At 43.6% G+C, this 16,624-nt stretch overlaps 1 protein-coding gene across 2 annotated transcripts in view; it reads left to right on the top strand.

Moving 5' to 3' along the window:
- The window catches only part of ror1 (receptor tyrosine kinase-like orphan receptor 1), a 122,434-nt gene extending 117,054 nt beyond the window's left edge, over positions 1 to 5,380 (top strand). For both annotated transcript variants that reach the window (XM_035176027.2, XM_035176029.2), the window contains 3 exons: positions 557 to 784; positions 887 to 1,251; positions 1,973 to 5,380. In XM_035176027.2, the coding sequence (XP_035031918.1) occupies positions 557 to 784; positions 887 to 1,251; positions 1,973 to 2,678 (1,299 nt within the window). In that variant the 3' untranslated portion in view covers positions 2,679 to 5,380. The remainder of the gene's footprint in view (positions 1 to 556; positions 785 to 886; positions 1,252 to 1,972) is intronic.
- Positions 5,381 to 16,624: the final 11,244 nt, after the last annotated feature.

The following is a 16,624-nucleotide window of genomic DNA, read 5'->3' on the forward strand; positions in this document are numbered from 1 at the left end:
CTTATTTTCACGGTCAACTTTCAATACTTTCATCAGTTCTGATGTTTCAAAAACATCAGAACTGATTTTATCAGTTTATCACAGACAGAACGACAGATGTACTTAGAATCTTAATTGTGAGAATGCACATAATAGATAATGCAGTGGAGACTCGGGACCCCACACTTGGCGTTTAAATAAACGATTTGTGAGAAACGGGAACTCACGGAAAACATGCATGATCAAGTGTGACTTCACAATAAAATCAAGCATTAAAGCGTTTGTCCTCCTTTTCTACCGTCCATCTGCTACAGTGAAAAAAAAAGTTTCTATTTAAAGTGTAGTCAACATCCAGGTTGGTGACACTTCCTGTTCAGCTTGCTCTCATTGGCTATTGCAGGTTTCTGCTCACTTGCCCAATCGCTGCTCCTTTAATACTACACGAGTAGAATCATAAATATCGCACATGCCTCAAATTGATAACGCAAATCGGGCCGATAATCATCTAGTGTGCAGCTGGCATCGCACTTTCTTCCCGACTAATCTTTCTTTCGGTGTCTTTCTTTTCTTAACACAGGAGGCGGCAGTGCTGACCGATCTGCAGCACCCAAACGTGGTGTGCCTGCTGGGTGTGGTGACCCAGGAGCAGCCCGTCTGCCTGCTGTTTGAGTTCCTTCCCCAAGGCGACCTCCACGAGTTCCTCATCATGCGCTCGCCGCACTCTGACGTCGGCTGCAGCAGCGACGAGGACGGCACGGTGAAGTCCAGCCTGGATCATGGAGACTTCCTGCATATGTCCATACAGGTACAACGATCATTGGAGAAAGACCCTGTAGCTCTTTTCAGTGCATAGTTAACATCTAACAAATTCTTAAATGATTGTTTTTTTCTTACTAACCTGATCCAGGTGGCTGCTGGGATGGAGTACCTGGCTAGTCACTTCTACATCCACAAAGACCTCGCGGCTCGGAACGTTCTCGTGGGCGAACAGCTTCACATCAAGATTTCTGACCTGGGTCTGTCCAGAGAGATCTACTCGTCGGACTACTTCTGTGTCCAGCCCAAGACGCTGCTGCCCATCCGCTGGATGTCCCCCGAGGCCATCATCTACGGCAAGTACACCTCCGAGTCGGACATCTGGTCGTTCGGAGTGGTGCTGTGGGAGATCTTCAGCTACGGCCTGCAGCCCTACTACGGCTTCTCCAACCAGGAAGTGATGGAGATGGTGAGGAAGAGGCAGCTGCTGCCCTGCCCGGAGGACTGCCCCCCCAGGTAAGCTTACAGGTCATAGAGGTTGTTCTTCAGCAACAATATCACATGCGTTTGGACAAGGCAGCAGCTTTTTACCTCGGTTTCCATCTTTACGGCTCATGTGTGAGGAGGCTTTATCTCAGACCTGGTTCGGACCTGATATTAACATCTATCCTGAGTGATCTGGTCACAAGGGGTCAGTTCTCAGTACTGGTGTGAATGGACCCAAGTCCATCCTCCTGAGATCAGATCACATGTGGTCCCGTTCTACAGTAAATTTGTGCTAAGCCACATATGAAGGACGGCCTCCTCAGCTGATGTCTTCTCACTTATACGCAGCTCAGTGCTCGTACACTGTGAATGTGTCCACTGCCAAGATACCAACACCACAAAATGATTTCTATTTTTCTGTAGTAGAGCTCCATGCAGCACATTTATTCATTCAGCCCTCCTGACTCTCACACACGTACTACAGATCTTACTACAAACATCATGTCCAAAGTTTTATAGTATTAAATAGCCGTTCATTCATTCACAATATTCAGAAAATTAGATTTCAATTATTGTTATTCAAATAAGTTTAAAAAACACTTCCTGAAGGGGAAAAAAGCCAATTTGTTTCAGGAGCTGTAATAATAATAACAATAAAGGCATTTGATTTGTTTTTAATCAAAAGTAGTTTAGTAAATTAAATTGTGAAAATTGCCATATTTGATAATAATCTGAATCTTTTGTCTCTCAGGTTCTATGGTCTGATGACTGAGTGTTGGCAGGAGGGACCAGGACGTAGAACGAGGTTCAAGGACATCCACGCCCGCCTGCGAGCCTGGGAGGGGCTGTCGTCCCACGCCAGCTCCAGCACTCCCTCTGGTGGCGGGGGCAACGCCACCACCCAGACCACGTCGCTCAGCGCCAGCCCCGTCAGCAACCTCAGCAACCCCCGTTACGCCGCTGCTGCCGCCGCCGCCGCAGGGTACCTGTACCCGGCCCAGGCTATGCCCACGCCAGCCCAGATGGCTCAGATTCCAGGCTGGGCTCCCATGGCTGTGCCCACAACTCACCAGCGCTTCATCCCCGTCAACGGATACCCCATCCCCACTGGATACGCCGCTTTTCCTGCCCACTTCGCTCCCCCTGCTCCGCCCACCAGGGTAATCCAGCACCACCTGCCACCTCCCAAAAGCCGCTCGCCCAGCAGCGCCAGCGGCTCCACCAGCACGGGTCACGTCAGCGGCGTGCCCTCCACCACAGGCTCCAACCACGACGCCAACGCGCCGCTGCTCTCCCACTGCATCATGCCGGGCAGCGGCGGGGGGTCGGTTCAGGTGTACGGACAACTTACCCAGAAGGGGATGGGACACCTGGACCACGGAACACACACGTCGGCGCTGCTCACTGCTGATCACGACGTGCTGATGTACGACACGGTCATCACCGCAGACCTGTAGACGGACGGACGGACGGACACTCACACACACGTTGGGGCCTCTCACCCAGTGACCTGCTATAAGAATTCTCTGGTCGGACAGGGAGCGAACAGAAAACAGGTTCTGGAAGCAAGAAACACTGTCGCAGCCACACGAGTATATACACGGCTGTTTGACTTTTAAATGCCTTCCTGTTTAAAGCAAGTGTCCTTACCGCCATGGTTTGAAAATGTCTTTATTTTAACCTCTGTGTAAATACGGTACATAAGTCCTTGAATGAATGAAATACAAAGATATATATTCAAAAAGAACTTTTTTTATTATGGAAAACACTTTAAAGGGGAAGAAGGAGCGAGTCCCACCCTGTGTTCCTCTCTGTGTGGTGCAACCTGACAAACGCGTGTCAACAAGGTACAGGCCTGTTTCCTGCAGGATGCTGAGGAGACGCTGCCACGCCACTCGCTCCTTTCTGGACGTTGAAATGGAAAAAAAAAGTGCTGCACATCAAAGCTTGTGCAGTGAAAGAGAAGATGCATTCAGCAAGTGATGGAAGAATGAACGAAGCAGAGGTGTGGAGCTGCCCTGGAACTTCAGCCTTTTCAGATTCTTACGTTGGAACTGTCCCACCGAAGCAGCTGAAAGTGAAACACACTCGTTCATCCTCATTTTCACACCCTTTCAGAAATGACAACTGAATGTTCAACATGACTTTCTGAGACTTGGACACAGGCCTCTTTGCTTCTTTGTTTTCGTTTTTTGAATTTAATAGTAAACTGTGCGTCAGCCTCCTTTCATTCCTCTACATGAGGAAACCGAGCGTTAAGGCCTCTCCATCCTGTCTGTGCCTCCCTCCATCATTTTGTCTGCGATCTCACCGTCTCTACATGGATCCTCCAACCTGCGTGTGGATCAACATCCAATCCCTCACATCTACAAACGAAATCACACACCAAACATTTTCTCTTATTGTAGATTGGATGTGAGTTTTTTTGATTTTTTTCAGTGTCTAAATTGTGAAGGAATTTACAGATGTTTATTCACAGGGCTTGTCGTCATATCTCTGTTTTTACTTTCCTGGTTTTATTGCATCTGGATTGTGCACAAACAAAACACTGAGGACATCACACAAAGGAGGGAGGATAGAAACAATGAACTCTCACAACAACTAGTGGTAACATTAACGAAACAGAAATAAAATAGTCCAACAGTCCCCTGATGAAGCCACGTTTAAGTTCGCTACATCCAGATTTCTCACTCATACAAATATTTCCCTGAAACGTCCATTAATTATTCTCTGTGAAATCATCACAAATGTTGAAAAGCAACATATCTTGCTTTTCAACATTTGTGATGAAAGAGGGAAAAAGAAAGAGGGAAAAAGGTTCCGCACCAGACCACTGAAATTACAGCTGTTTACATCTTAACTCATCCAGTGTCCAGGTTTATGTGATCATTTGTGGTTTTGATGCATTGTCTTGCCCGATCCTCCTTTTGTGATATGAAGAAGTGTGTTTTTGTGAATGATTAACTCTCTAATGCTGTAATCACACCAGTGATCTCATCTGTCTGTTCTCATTTCATGATGACGGTTGATTTCATCGCAGCAAACGGCTGAATATGAAGCTTTTTATTTCTTAGAGGACAGAATCTGCTGCAGCAAAACAAAACAGTTTGTGATCTCGGTAGTGAAAAGTAAAGTATCTGTGTAGGAGACAATCATTGGTTTGTTGAATGTAGATAAAAAAAAGACAGTTTTCTGTTGACTTTAAATGTTAAGTTTGTCTGATCTGTGATCTGATGTCACTTCAAGAAAGTGTATCCATCCATCAGCTGTACTGATCGACATTGGAGGAGTCACAGCCGACATTGGGCGAGAGGGATGTGGATTTACACCCCGGACAGTTCACCAGCTTATCGCAGGCTGAGGTTTCGTTTGTCCTGAGATTCAAACGTAATATCGTCAACAGAGAAGCCGATTGTCTGTAACTAGTGACACGACAAGTTTAGACTTTTCCACCTTTGGTAGAGATTCGTTCCTCGTGTCAAATCCAGTGCATCGCTCCGCCAAGGCCCAACCGTGCCCTTGAATTGAATCAAGCTGCACTAAATTGTTCACACTCATGTTCCCTGAATGTGCCTGATATTTTATAGAGAAGATTATTTTATTATTCCCAGGGAAAACAGGGAAAATGTCAAAAAAAAAGGCTTCAGATCTGCACCAAAATTAGATTTCTAACCGCATCCTTCCACCAAGTCTGTTGAAATCCATTTTTTTATAATCTTGCTTTACAAACAATCGGTACATGATAAGAACCATGTCTCCGTACTGTATCTTGTTCTCGTGTTTTCCTCTGAAGCAGACTGAGCTACCCAGACATCTGAGTGGGGACACGTGGCCTCCTGCGTGTAAAGGAACGTACATGTATGTGTAAAACTATAACAGTGCAAATAAACCACTTGTACACAAGACTGTGAATCTTGATCAAGTCTAGGTACTTTTGTATTTGGCAAAAACAAATCGTTATTGTACCTTTTATTTTTTTATTTTATTCTTTTCTTTTTCAACACAAAAAAAAACCAGCATAAAGATCCGACAGTGTACCGATCAGAAGGTTCGAACCCTTTTGACCACGAGAGGCCTTGTCTTTGTATTGTGTCTGAACATTTTTGCACAGATGTTTTGTATTGCAAAATCATGTATTAAATGATGTTGTTTGGTTAAACCTGCAGTCACTGATGTGATCATTACTGTGGTAACAACACTGTGAATCCACTGGGTGGCGCTAAATCACAACCTGCTGTGGAACCTTTCATTGAATTTGCCCCTGAAGCTCGAATGACCACCACTGGCCAGGTGGTGGCGCCCTTTAGCTGTTCCCCGTAGTGTGGGTATGGGTTTGAAAACAGCTGGAAATAATATTAGTCCAGCTATGAATTTGGCCAAAGATGGAAAAGTGACTCAAGAATAGTGAAGCTCTGTGTTTTCTCTCATTTCCTGCTCTAAGTCACATTTTGCACCAGAGTGTGTGTGTGTGTGTGTGTGTGTGTGTGTGTGGGTGTGTGTGTGTGTGTGTGTGTGTGTGTGTGTGTGTGTGTGTGTGTGTGTGTGTGTGTGGAGCCACATGTTTTTATTACATGTCTGCACACACGGTCCATGTGTAAAATGTGAGTAATTCACTCACCATACACACAGTTAAAGTTGTGTAATTACACAAACCATTTCCCCAAACTATTAATAGTGTCGTCAGTTTACAAATGTTTACAAGTTGTGACCACTTCAATCAAACTGGGATATTTTTCTTTCTCTTATTTTTTCATTTGAATCTTCTTCAAGTATCGAACTTTACACGAATCTGTGCAGGAAAATGCCTCCTGTGATAATTACTGTCTGTTATTATATTTTTACAGATGCATGATTGTGTGAGCAGCATCTTAACAGGGTAACTTGCAAAGATGGAGCTAATTCTAACTCCAGTGCAGCTAGAGAGGTTCATCCAATGGGGTCGGGCCCCTGCTGTGGGTCACCAGGTTTATCAGAGGTGTCATAAAATCATTAAAGTGGTAGAAAAAAAAGAAATAACACAAATTTGCAATCAGTTCTTTTTTTATTTCGTCTTTTATAACTTTTCTCCAAACTTTACTTTTTGTTGAGACACTATATTTTCCTGAGGTCACAAGCTTAAGTGGTTGGGAAACACTTGAATACTTAAAAAGCTTATTGTATGTGTTTTATTTAAAATCCTAACCTAATCTGAAATATAACTGGAAAATGAATGTGAGTAATAAGAAGCTCTATGAGAAACCTCAAGGATCAGCCTGGACATGTTGTCAGTGATGAACCCGGGGTCATCGGGTGTTTCGGGTTCTTAAGATCAGACACCTTCACCCAGGCCACCCAGCCAAGGATGATAAGGCCCCCGCCCCTCTTCGACCAGGACCTGCAAAGCCCCCATCCCACCTCCACCGGCTCATGTTGAGCTTTCCACCACTCAGCTAGCAGATCAGCATACTTTGTTCTTTGTGGTGGAGCTGAAGCATAAAGTGCCATAAAACTTTTATACGTTTGGCCCAACTGAATTAATGGACCTAAACACCATCCTCTCACTGGTAGTTGTAGTGGGAATGGGTGTGGACTGTCCCATTGCTCAAATCCCTCTGGTTCAGTGAAACCATAACTTCCTGCGACCAGACCATGTCACCTATGGGACGACCACTCCCTCCCCACCAGCCCCCAGGGCGCTCTCTGCAAGCCAAGCCCACGTTTGGCCTTTTGAGTTCAGGGTAATGTCCTGTAATGAGCGTTGAAAGTAGAGGAGAGGCTGAAAAAGAGAAGGGACGTGCTCAAAGCAAGAGAGACGGATGGGTAAAGGAGACCGATACCGGTGGAGTGCGTTGAAAGGCTGAGAGGAATTACGCACAGAGCTTTAAAGTACAGTGATCAGGTTTTTAAATGTGTTTCCGCTGCATCGCGAGGTCCTTATGGGAACAACATGTAGTGTCAGAGGGATTCAGATTGTTTCCAGTTGTGGGGTCTGGCTTCATCTGGGCCCACTGAGCAAATCAGGACGACAGCTGAAGGATACAAGGGAGCAACACTCAGCTTTTCTTATTGAATGTGTCCTGCAGGTGTTTTGAACTACAACATGTGCAAAGCAGATTTTTAAAACTATTTTTAACATGACTTTACGATCTGCATGTCCTCGTTGCATCCGTCGTATTCTTTTGTCTTTACTTCTCCAGGCGCACTGGTTGTCACTCAGTGCAATAACATTCAAACACGTCAGGGATCCACAAAAACAATATCGTCATAGCTCCACACACAAAAGCTCCACAGGCCCCGTTTCAAGGCTAAGTAGCCGGGTGTGGTCTTTCCCTCCGGTGACCACACCCGGCTTTGATGTTCGGGGTCATCAGGGGTTCAAGAGGCTCATATGGATTAGAAGGAGTCAGTTGATTAGTTGCTCAACAGCTAATTTGATCATTTATCATCATTTATTTATTTAAGTCAAGAACAAAGGACAAACATTGGCTCATCCCACTTTCTCAAATGCATGTTTCACTTCATTTTGACTGTTAAGTGGAGAAAAAAATCTTCCTTGCATCATTCACCAACCCGACGCAAAATTTCATGGAAATTGGTTCTGACATTTTTTTGCGTAATCCTGCGAAATGAAATCTACACGGCTAGTTCTCTGAGAAATCCACAAAAATGTTAATCGCACTGTTACAGAAAGTGAAGCAGAATTCCTGGATCTGACCCTAAAAGACCAGGCACACATGAAGGCTTCCGCTGTGGTGATGACCGAGGGCCGTGGTTTGCAGGTGAGGGAGTGAGAAGGCGGGTGGGGGGATACAGTTTCACCGTCCTCTCGCTCTGTCATGATGCCGCTGGAAGCCTCCAACAAGCCCCCGATTGTTGGGGAACATGAGCTGTTTTTGTTCGGGGGCTGACAGGAGCTTGACCTCCGCTGTCCGTGCTGCCAGATACTGACCTTGGAGAGGGGAAGTGAAGTGAGGCCTTTGAACGCTGTCAAGTGAGCTATCAGTGCCTGGCTCAATTTCCCCGGGGGCCTTGACGGAGTTAGGACGGGTCGTGAGGACTGTGAAGTCATCTGTCTATCCCATACACCAAATACTTTCCAGAGACACGTTGAAATCTTGGTTTTTCTTATGACTCTAAACTCTTTGTTTTAAGTTTGTTTGTAAAGTACTGATGTGAAGTATTTATATGATATAACTTTAACATCTATTTCTGTACTTTGACAAATGATGATAAGAAATCATAATGAAGCTTTTATGACCCAGATGTGGAACTCTCAGTCTTTTAAATTGTGTGTTTTTACCTTGACTCTGTTTTATATTAGAATTATACTTTTATTATTTGTGTCGATTGCAGGCAAGTGTTTTTTGCGAACAGCCCCCGAAGGACACGGACACTGACCATCACCAAGCTGCCATCAGCAGAGTGGCAGCAGGTGGATGAAGAGGAGCAGGCCAGAAAAGAAAGAGAGGAGACATTTTATCCGATTTTACATTTCACCTGGGAGAAGTTCATAAAAGAATCAGCATATCTCCATAATGCCTTTTCACGAAAAAATAGCTAAAAACAGCCTCCAGCCTGTAAACACCAACAGCCTTTATGTGGATGACAATGTATTTGTGATATGATCTGCAGAGCTTTGATGAGGAGAGATGGTGGAGATTTATCCTCAATTCGCAGAGAAGCCTGTGATCCCTGAACCGAACTGAGAGCAGGAAAACAAAACGCTGCACACGATCCCTCGTTATTCCAGCGTTTCATTGCTCTGCACACGTGGAAAACCTGGGGACTTATTCTGGGAATGATTCATCACATCTGTATTTACAGTTTGCACCGTGAGGTTTGCATTGCAGTGTAAATATTATCATGGTCCCCGTTTCTCTATCACAACCGGTGATTAACAAAACAAACAGAGCGGTGCTGTGTGTTGAAGGATTCCACTTTCATGGGGCTCTGTGTTGGTCAAGCAATTAAGTAACATATAAAACAGTGTATTCAAAGAGATTGATGACAAGATTAATGTGGATATGCTGCGTCAGGGAGATTTGGGAAAGGGTCAGGAAGCTTTGTGTTGTTTCCAGCAGTAACACAATGATGCTCAGGTGCAGCATGGGCCTTCCAGCACAGTATTTTGACTACTTTGAGAAGTTGAGAATTTGAGATGAATCATCTGAAGACGTGTTTTCACCCCTGTCTGTTTGTTGGTTGGTTTGTAAGCAAGATAACATGAAAACAGCTGAACAGATTTCCCTGAAACTTGGTGGAAGGATCTGGGTCAGGGGGAGAATCCAATAAGTTTTGGTTTGGATCCGGATCAGAAGGCAAATCCAGGTTGTTGTTTTTTTCACTTTCCTTAACGTTGTACGATTGAGGCGTTTTTTCATCTTTTTCACCGTTTTTTCAGGGAATAATTCACGGATCTTGATGAAAAAAAATCGGACACATTTTGGGAACTGATATCTATGAGTGTGTGAAATCTGGTGCATCTGGATTGAAGTTAAGGAGATTTGTTGGCCTTGGCGGTGGTGTGCGCTCCACAGAGTGTGTTGTGACTTTTATTTTTCAGACTGAAATGGCTCTTCCAGTAGATAAGTGGACACTTTAAAATCCAAAGGAAATGGTAATAAAGTAAGTGGACAGCCACGGCAATCAAACCCTTAACAAAGACCACAGATGGAATAAACTCCAGTCGCCTCGAGAGCCAATCGTGAGGCTGCTTTTATTAAATGCCTAAACCTCCAGTTGGCCACATTATCCTCTAAAGTGCTGAAGCACGGTCTTGTTCTGTATCTTTGACAACTCATTGTTCAGGTGGGAATCATTCAGCTGTTTCAAACATTAACAGTCCCCCTCATTGTCGGACAGATCCTCGTACGGCCGCAGAGTCGGAGAGACGAGTGGAGAACAATGGAGTGAAAGATGGATCCACATTCCTTCTCTCTGTTCACGCCTCACAGGTCTGAGATCACGTGACCTCTCTCCAACAGTGGCTCGTGGACCCACAGAAGCTGGAGTGGGAAGCAGCGGACGACATATTTAATCTATTACAGTTTTGGTAAATGGAAACTGGAAATTTTGAAAAAGCATCTGATTTCCTGCTGAATAACCCAAATATGAAGGTTCAAGGATGCACTGTTTTGGTTGTTTCGGTTATTTCGCACCAAATAGATAATAAAAACAGAAATAGAATAGAAATGAGTAATGGTATTAGAACTATACCCAAAATAATGAATAGAATTACGTTGCAATTTATTTATTAATGCTATAAAGAAAACTGTGCATAGTTGGTGTAATGTTATAGTTGAAAAAAATAGAGAGAAGTAAGAATATATTCTATCATTGTAAAAGTGTTGTAAAGATTAAAATTGTCTCCGAAACAGAAATGAAATTGGTGCAGATTATGTTGCAATGACTTGACTATGTCTAATCCAATGATTTAGTCAAACCGCATTTTTAATCCATTTTAATTAAAACTCAAATCATAATATGGACATAAAAAAAAATTGGCTTTGGAAATGTTTTATGAAGAAGTAAATGTAGTCAGTGTTGTTCAGCTCATAGACACACGCGATGCATTTTGGTAACTTTCTGCTTGTTTAAAATAAAACTCTACAGATTTAGAGGGATAAGGAGGGAGCCGACAGAAAGTGAGTCATTTATATACACTGGGGCCCAGGCTGCTCCGGTGCCGGCTATTTCCTGATGTCTCTGAATAATCTGCCTATATTGACTCCTCAGAGAAAACCCAACCAGCCATTAAAGCTAGTTTCAGACAGTCGCCCCTTGCCAACACTACCACAAACAGGAAGTTAACAGATGCTAAATGCTCTGTCCGCCCCTCGGGCACTAAAGTACTCCGGCTACCGGCTTCATCATATTTCTACAATACCAACTGGACATCATGAAACTAATTGCAACCCCCTGCTGTGTCTGCAAAGTGAGTGTGCATTTCCTTTACGGAGAAGCTGTGAATAAATTATTTGGGGATTACAGATATAAATAGCCTGCAGCCAGGACCTCACCCTTAAACGATGCATGTACACAAAGAGGGATGCAAGCGTATATATATTTCTCCACAAGATTCCTGAAAACAAAAAAACAACAATGTGCATAAACTGCACCTGCAACAAAGAGGATATACTGTAGTTCAAAAGAGGGAATTAGAACTACAACAATTAGTCACAGTGTTTGGATAAGTTTTGACCTTTAGTCGAACAAAACAAGACGAGGGAATATGTCACTTTGGAAACCGTCATGTTGCAGTGGGAAATTCTATTGGTTCTAGTTCTAATTGTAGTATTTTCAATATTTTATAGACAGGAGGATTAACTGGCTCGCACATACACAATTACGATATATCCAAGATAGATAGAAGACGTGTTTTGGTCACTTGAATTGTTTCCAATGTTAACAAGCATCGAGCATCATGCTGCTAGTGTGGCTAAACAAAAACAAACTGTAAATTTCAGACATGCATTAAAACAGCTTTTTGGACTTGTTTGTATATTTTAAACGTTCAGTACTTTTCTGTATGAGTGAAAAACAACCTGATTCCAGGAAATGTGCGACACGTGTTAGCTTCATTATTCTGAATAATGTTTTTATGGTACAGGATATCTAGTAGGAACGTGAAGTGGGTTTTTTCATATTTTCCATTAAATGTTGGGTTTTGATTCAGCGTCTCTTGAATGAACTTGTGCATCCACCATGTATTTTAGTTGAAAGGAGGGAATGTATTCTTCTTTTGCCTTCCCATTTCATTCCTTCCCCTCTTCACCTCCCCTTTCATGCCTCATTCTTTCCTCCTCTCTCAGTCTCTTACCCCACACTCCTTCCCCATTCTCCCTTTCTCCCTCTCCTCCCACTCCACTCAGGCTCTCTATCTAATAATCCATCCATCTTTGCTCTGGAATGGAGGTCTAATGCTTTCCATCTGTATGTGTTACTGGTGGGGCTCCAAGGGCAAGGCCTGCCACTCTTTATTCACTCCCCCTCTCCACTTCAGCTCCTTTCCAACAAAACCCCCGAGTCTGGTTCCACTCAGCTCTAATGTCTAAGATCTCTCTCCACGCTGGGGCCCCTCCTGGCCTGAGGCGGCAGAGGGTGGTCAGTCGGGGCCCCTGAATCTGTGCGCTCTGAATCCTGGTTATTCTGGGTCATGATGAAATCAATTAATCACATACCTTTAGTTTCTCAACGCAGATTATCTCACAAAACACCAAATATTCCAAAGAAAAACAACTTTACATTTACATCTCTATAAACCATTTAAACAGGGAATTAATTGGAATAACCAGATTAAAAGAGAATTCCTATTTCGCACACCGACATGGAGACAAACTGTATCTGCAGTTTATGAAGTAGTTCCCTGAAAAAAAACACTCTCAAGCCATGGAACTCATTTCAAGGAACCAAAAAGGCTCCTTCAGACTTTTGTATTTCCAATGGGGTCTAAAGACGTGAAAACAACCGACGGCTACAACAAGCTCTTCCACTCCACTCCACCAGGTGGCGGTAATACAGAAGAACTCTACAACAACAGAAAACATTGAGGAGATTCAATGCTGCTGAGACAAAGAGAGGAGCACTAAAGTGAATTCAAAACAGCGGAAATTAAATTCAAAGGAATGTGCTATTGTGGAGATTGACCGTTTAAAAAAAAAAATTGCTGGAGTACTCAACCAATCAGGCATGTTCAGCACAGCAAGCCCCACCCCAAAGGTTCCTGTACCACCCACCAAACAGGGACATTTAAGGGAGCATAAAGATTTCTCATTAACTAAATTTAAACTGGTGGAGATGCCACATACGGACCAGGAGTTCCTTCAAAGGTTTCTAGTTCCTGGGGAAAGCTCCATTCAACTTCTTGCCGAGAGCGAGATGATGAGATTGATGCCGCTCTCATGTCTGTATTCTACAAATGAAGATAAACCCAGAAGGCAGTTATAGAGTCGCCTGGACACTGGGGGAAACAGATGGCCTGGCTCTGTCCCGATGCTCATAACATTTGACTATAACAATGACAAGGAGTGGTTTTCTGGGTGTTCGTGTACTTTTCACCGTTCGACTCAGCAGGACTCACTCTGCTTCCAGTCTTTATGCTAAGCTAACGCAAGCAGCTGGTGGCCTGGTTTGCGGAGCTGTCCTGTCGTCCATCTTTAAACAGTCTGTGGTTCCGATGTACCAATTTAAGACCAACTCAAACGTCTACGATCTATATCGAGCGTTAAAATCCGTGGCTCTGTGGGTCGAGTCTGGTGTGAGCAGTTTGTGGCTAATTAATATCTCATCGTTACCTGCGTGAGACACAAGACGTGAAACCTGATGACACAACATGCTGTGTTGCGGTGCTCGGCTCCTTTCTTCACCTCCTCCCATCTTCCTCTGATCTCTCTGTCTCTTCCTCTCCTCCCCTCCTCCTATCCTTCTTTCATCTCCTCGCCTCTTCCTCTGCTCCTGCCGTCCCTCCTCCTCCTCCTCTTTTCATCTCATCCTCTCTCCCCTACTTATCCTTTGATATCTTTTTTTTTTAGGTCTGTGTCTGTACTTGCGTGTGACACACACACACCCACACACACACACACACACACACACACACACACACACACACACACACACACACACACACACACACAAACACACAAGGCAACGTTTCTCATTATCGGCCTCAACCAGCAGGCAGCTTTGTAATCATGTTGTTTGTTTAGGTCTGTTATATATACACACATACCTATCTCTTCTGGTTTTCTACACATATCTCTCGTGCACAAGCGAGACTGAGTCACACATTTCTTCTTCTTCTTCTCTCTCTCTCTCTCTCTCTCACACACACACACACACACACACACACACACACACACACACACAGATGTCAAACACAGCACTGCAACAAAGCCACAGCCCCAGTCTTGAATAGAGCCAGAAATAGCGTTGGGTTTGACTTGGAATCGGCTTAAGTCTTCAAAGAGAAACATTTTTTGATGCAGCAAAGGGAGCGAGAGAGGGAGAGAGGGAGATGGGGAGAACGGGACGTGGGTGAGTTGGGGAAGTGGAGCAGATATGGTTGTTACATCCAGCTGCAAAAAAAGGGCGCAAAAAACTTCAAAGACTCAAGTTGCCATGGTAACTGTACGGAGCCTGCTTTAAAGCCCCACCCCTCGCTCAGACACACATACATGTCGCGAATGGATTCATAAGAATTGATGGCGACTGTCGTGTCGCAAGCTCACACTTACGTTTCTCTCTTTATTATTCTTTATGGACACTGTTGCAGCTAATTAAAAAACCCAACAGCAGCTCATGCTCCGGTCGCCCTGCGTGAAATGATCGGTTTGGTCTTATCGTGGAAGAACCAACTGAAGCTGCTTCTTCATGTTTTGCTCTGCATTGATGTTTCGGAGCTCGCTCCCTCTAATTATGACATCACGCTATCACAGAGTCATAGCCAGTGGATCTAAAGTCTTTTTGTAATCAGATCCATCTCCCAGTCCGTCTGTGGCCGTTCAGAGACGGTGCACATCAAGTTTTGCATATGTTGCTGCTCTTTTTTTTATTGATTTTTAAATAGATTTCTTTAGCCCTTTTCCCTTCACAGATAAACATCGGTTAACTTAAGTAAAAGTAGCAATACCACAGTGTAGAAATATAATAAAGTCCTGCATTTAAAGTCGTACTAGGTTTAAAGTGCAAAAGTTTTAAAGTAACAAAAGTACTTAATACCACAGTGTAGAAATTATCTTTTTTACCAAAGTACCAAAAGTAAACTGAATCATCATGACCCCGGAATGTACTTAGTTACCTTCTAATACCAAGAGACAGAACTTATTGTATGGATAGATTCAAAAAAGTTTAAGAACTGTTTTTGTAAATTCATTCCTCCACTTTCAGGTGTAGTGACTTTATAGATGTGAATCTGTCTCTGAGCTGGTTGGTCCACTACTTTGGTTCAGATTGAAGAATCTCAGCAGCTATTGGAAGAATTCCCATGCGATTTGGATTTTATTTTATTTATCTGAATCAATACCTTGGTTTTGTAATAAAATACATGAAGACCTACCAACATTCCTAACACACCACTATGCACCAGTGCTTATTGGTAAATGCCGTCAGCCAGGAATGTAAGTGGCGACTTTTTTAAACCACAAGCAACAAGTGTGGTTTAGACATATTATTCTGAAGGATATAATTACTTTCAGTCATGCTTTGATTATTGTTGACATGCAGAGTTCTATGATTAAAAACACTATGTTTCCGGTGTCTCGCTAACAGGTTTGTTTTTGTCTTGTCAGGGCTCAAACATGTGGATGAAGATGGTAAGGGCTCTGCAAAGGTTGCTTTATGCACAAATTAATTATTTTTTTTACAAATAATCACTGGGATCATTACTGATTTACAAACAACGACAGATCTGTTATTTTATCTGTCTAGGACATATTTGCTAAAGTACAAAAATCATCTTTCAGTGTAGTGGACACTAAAGAATGAAGGAAACTGAAATTAAAACCTTATAAACTGTTGCATGGTAATTCTACATCTACGTAAACATGTGTATGAGCAAGGCCCAGATTTTTGTGCTGCACTTTTTAAACGTGCGATTCAACAAATTGTAGGCTCCTATTTACTCTTCGAAATGTCATTGATAATACTGTTGTGAAGGTTTCAAGGTCGTCCAGGTCGATGCATATTGTGTCCAGCTGTGTTTCCATGACTACTGAATGTGAAATGTGATCCACTTCTGTCCTTCTTCCTTGGCCACGTGAAGCACAGGGGTCTGTCCTGCATTAAGGAGAACTGGGTCTCGCTCGTTTGTCCCCGGAGCGCTTCCTGTCTGCAGATGGACGGCTGCCCAGAGACTCTGAAGCTCCGAAGCTCCGAAGCTGCCAGTGGGTTCACATCAGCTGGGAACTGGGAGGTTGTTTACATCGAAAGTCATTTCTGTTTTTACCATGGTTGTGATCAGCGTGGCGCCGTGGTCGCAGAGAGAGAGAAAGTCTGGTTAGTTGATCAAAGCGACTCCTCTATATTTGTGTGTTATCAGATGTAATTGGGTGTTAGAGCAATGGAGAGGGTGGTTTTCTACATGATGGATGGTTTTACAATGGCCCTATTGTGCTGATGTGTTCATTATGTTGCAGCTATCCACATGGATGATTCTGGGCGGTTTTTCATTCTGCTCCCTTCATCTCTCTGATTAGACATGAAGAGTGAATGATGATCTTTTTCCCTCCACATGACGATGTTGGTGTCTAAAGGAGGAGCAGCTGTGCCCAGAACATTTCCTCTGAGCGGTTTGAGGCTGACCCAGGAGCAGCTGGAGTTTTAAAAAATAAGGGATGGCAAGAGCTGTGGTGAGGACACTCGTGCAGTGTCGTGCACCCTCATACCTCCAGTCCGTCAATATATACCCATAATTAATGAAAGCAGCCTG

Source organism: Hippoglossus stenolepis, chromosome 14 (genome assembly GCF_022539355.2).
Source record: "Hippoglossus stenolepis isolate QCI-W04-F060 chromosome 14, HSTE1.2, whole genome shotgun sequence".
In the NCBI taxonomy this organism is placed as follows: Eukaryota; Metazoa; Chordata; class Actinopteri; order Pleuronectiformes; family Pleuronectidae; genus Hippoglossus; species Hippoglossus stenolepis.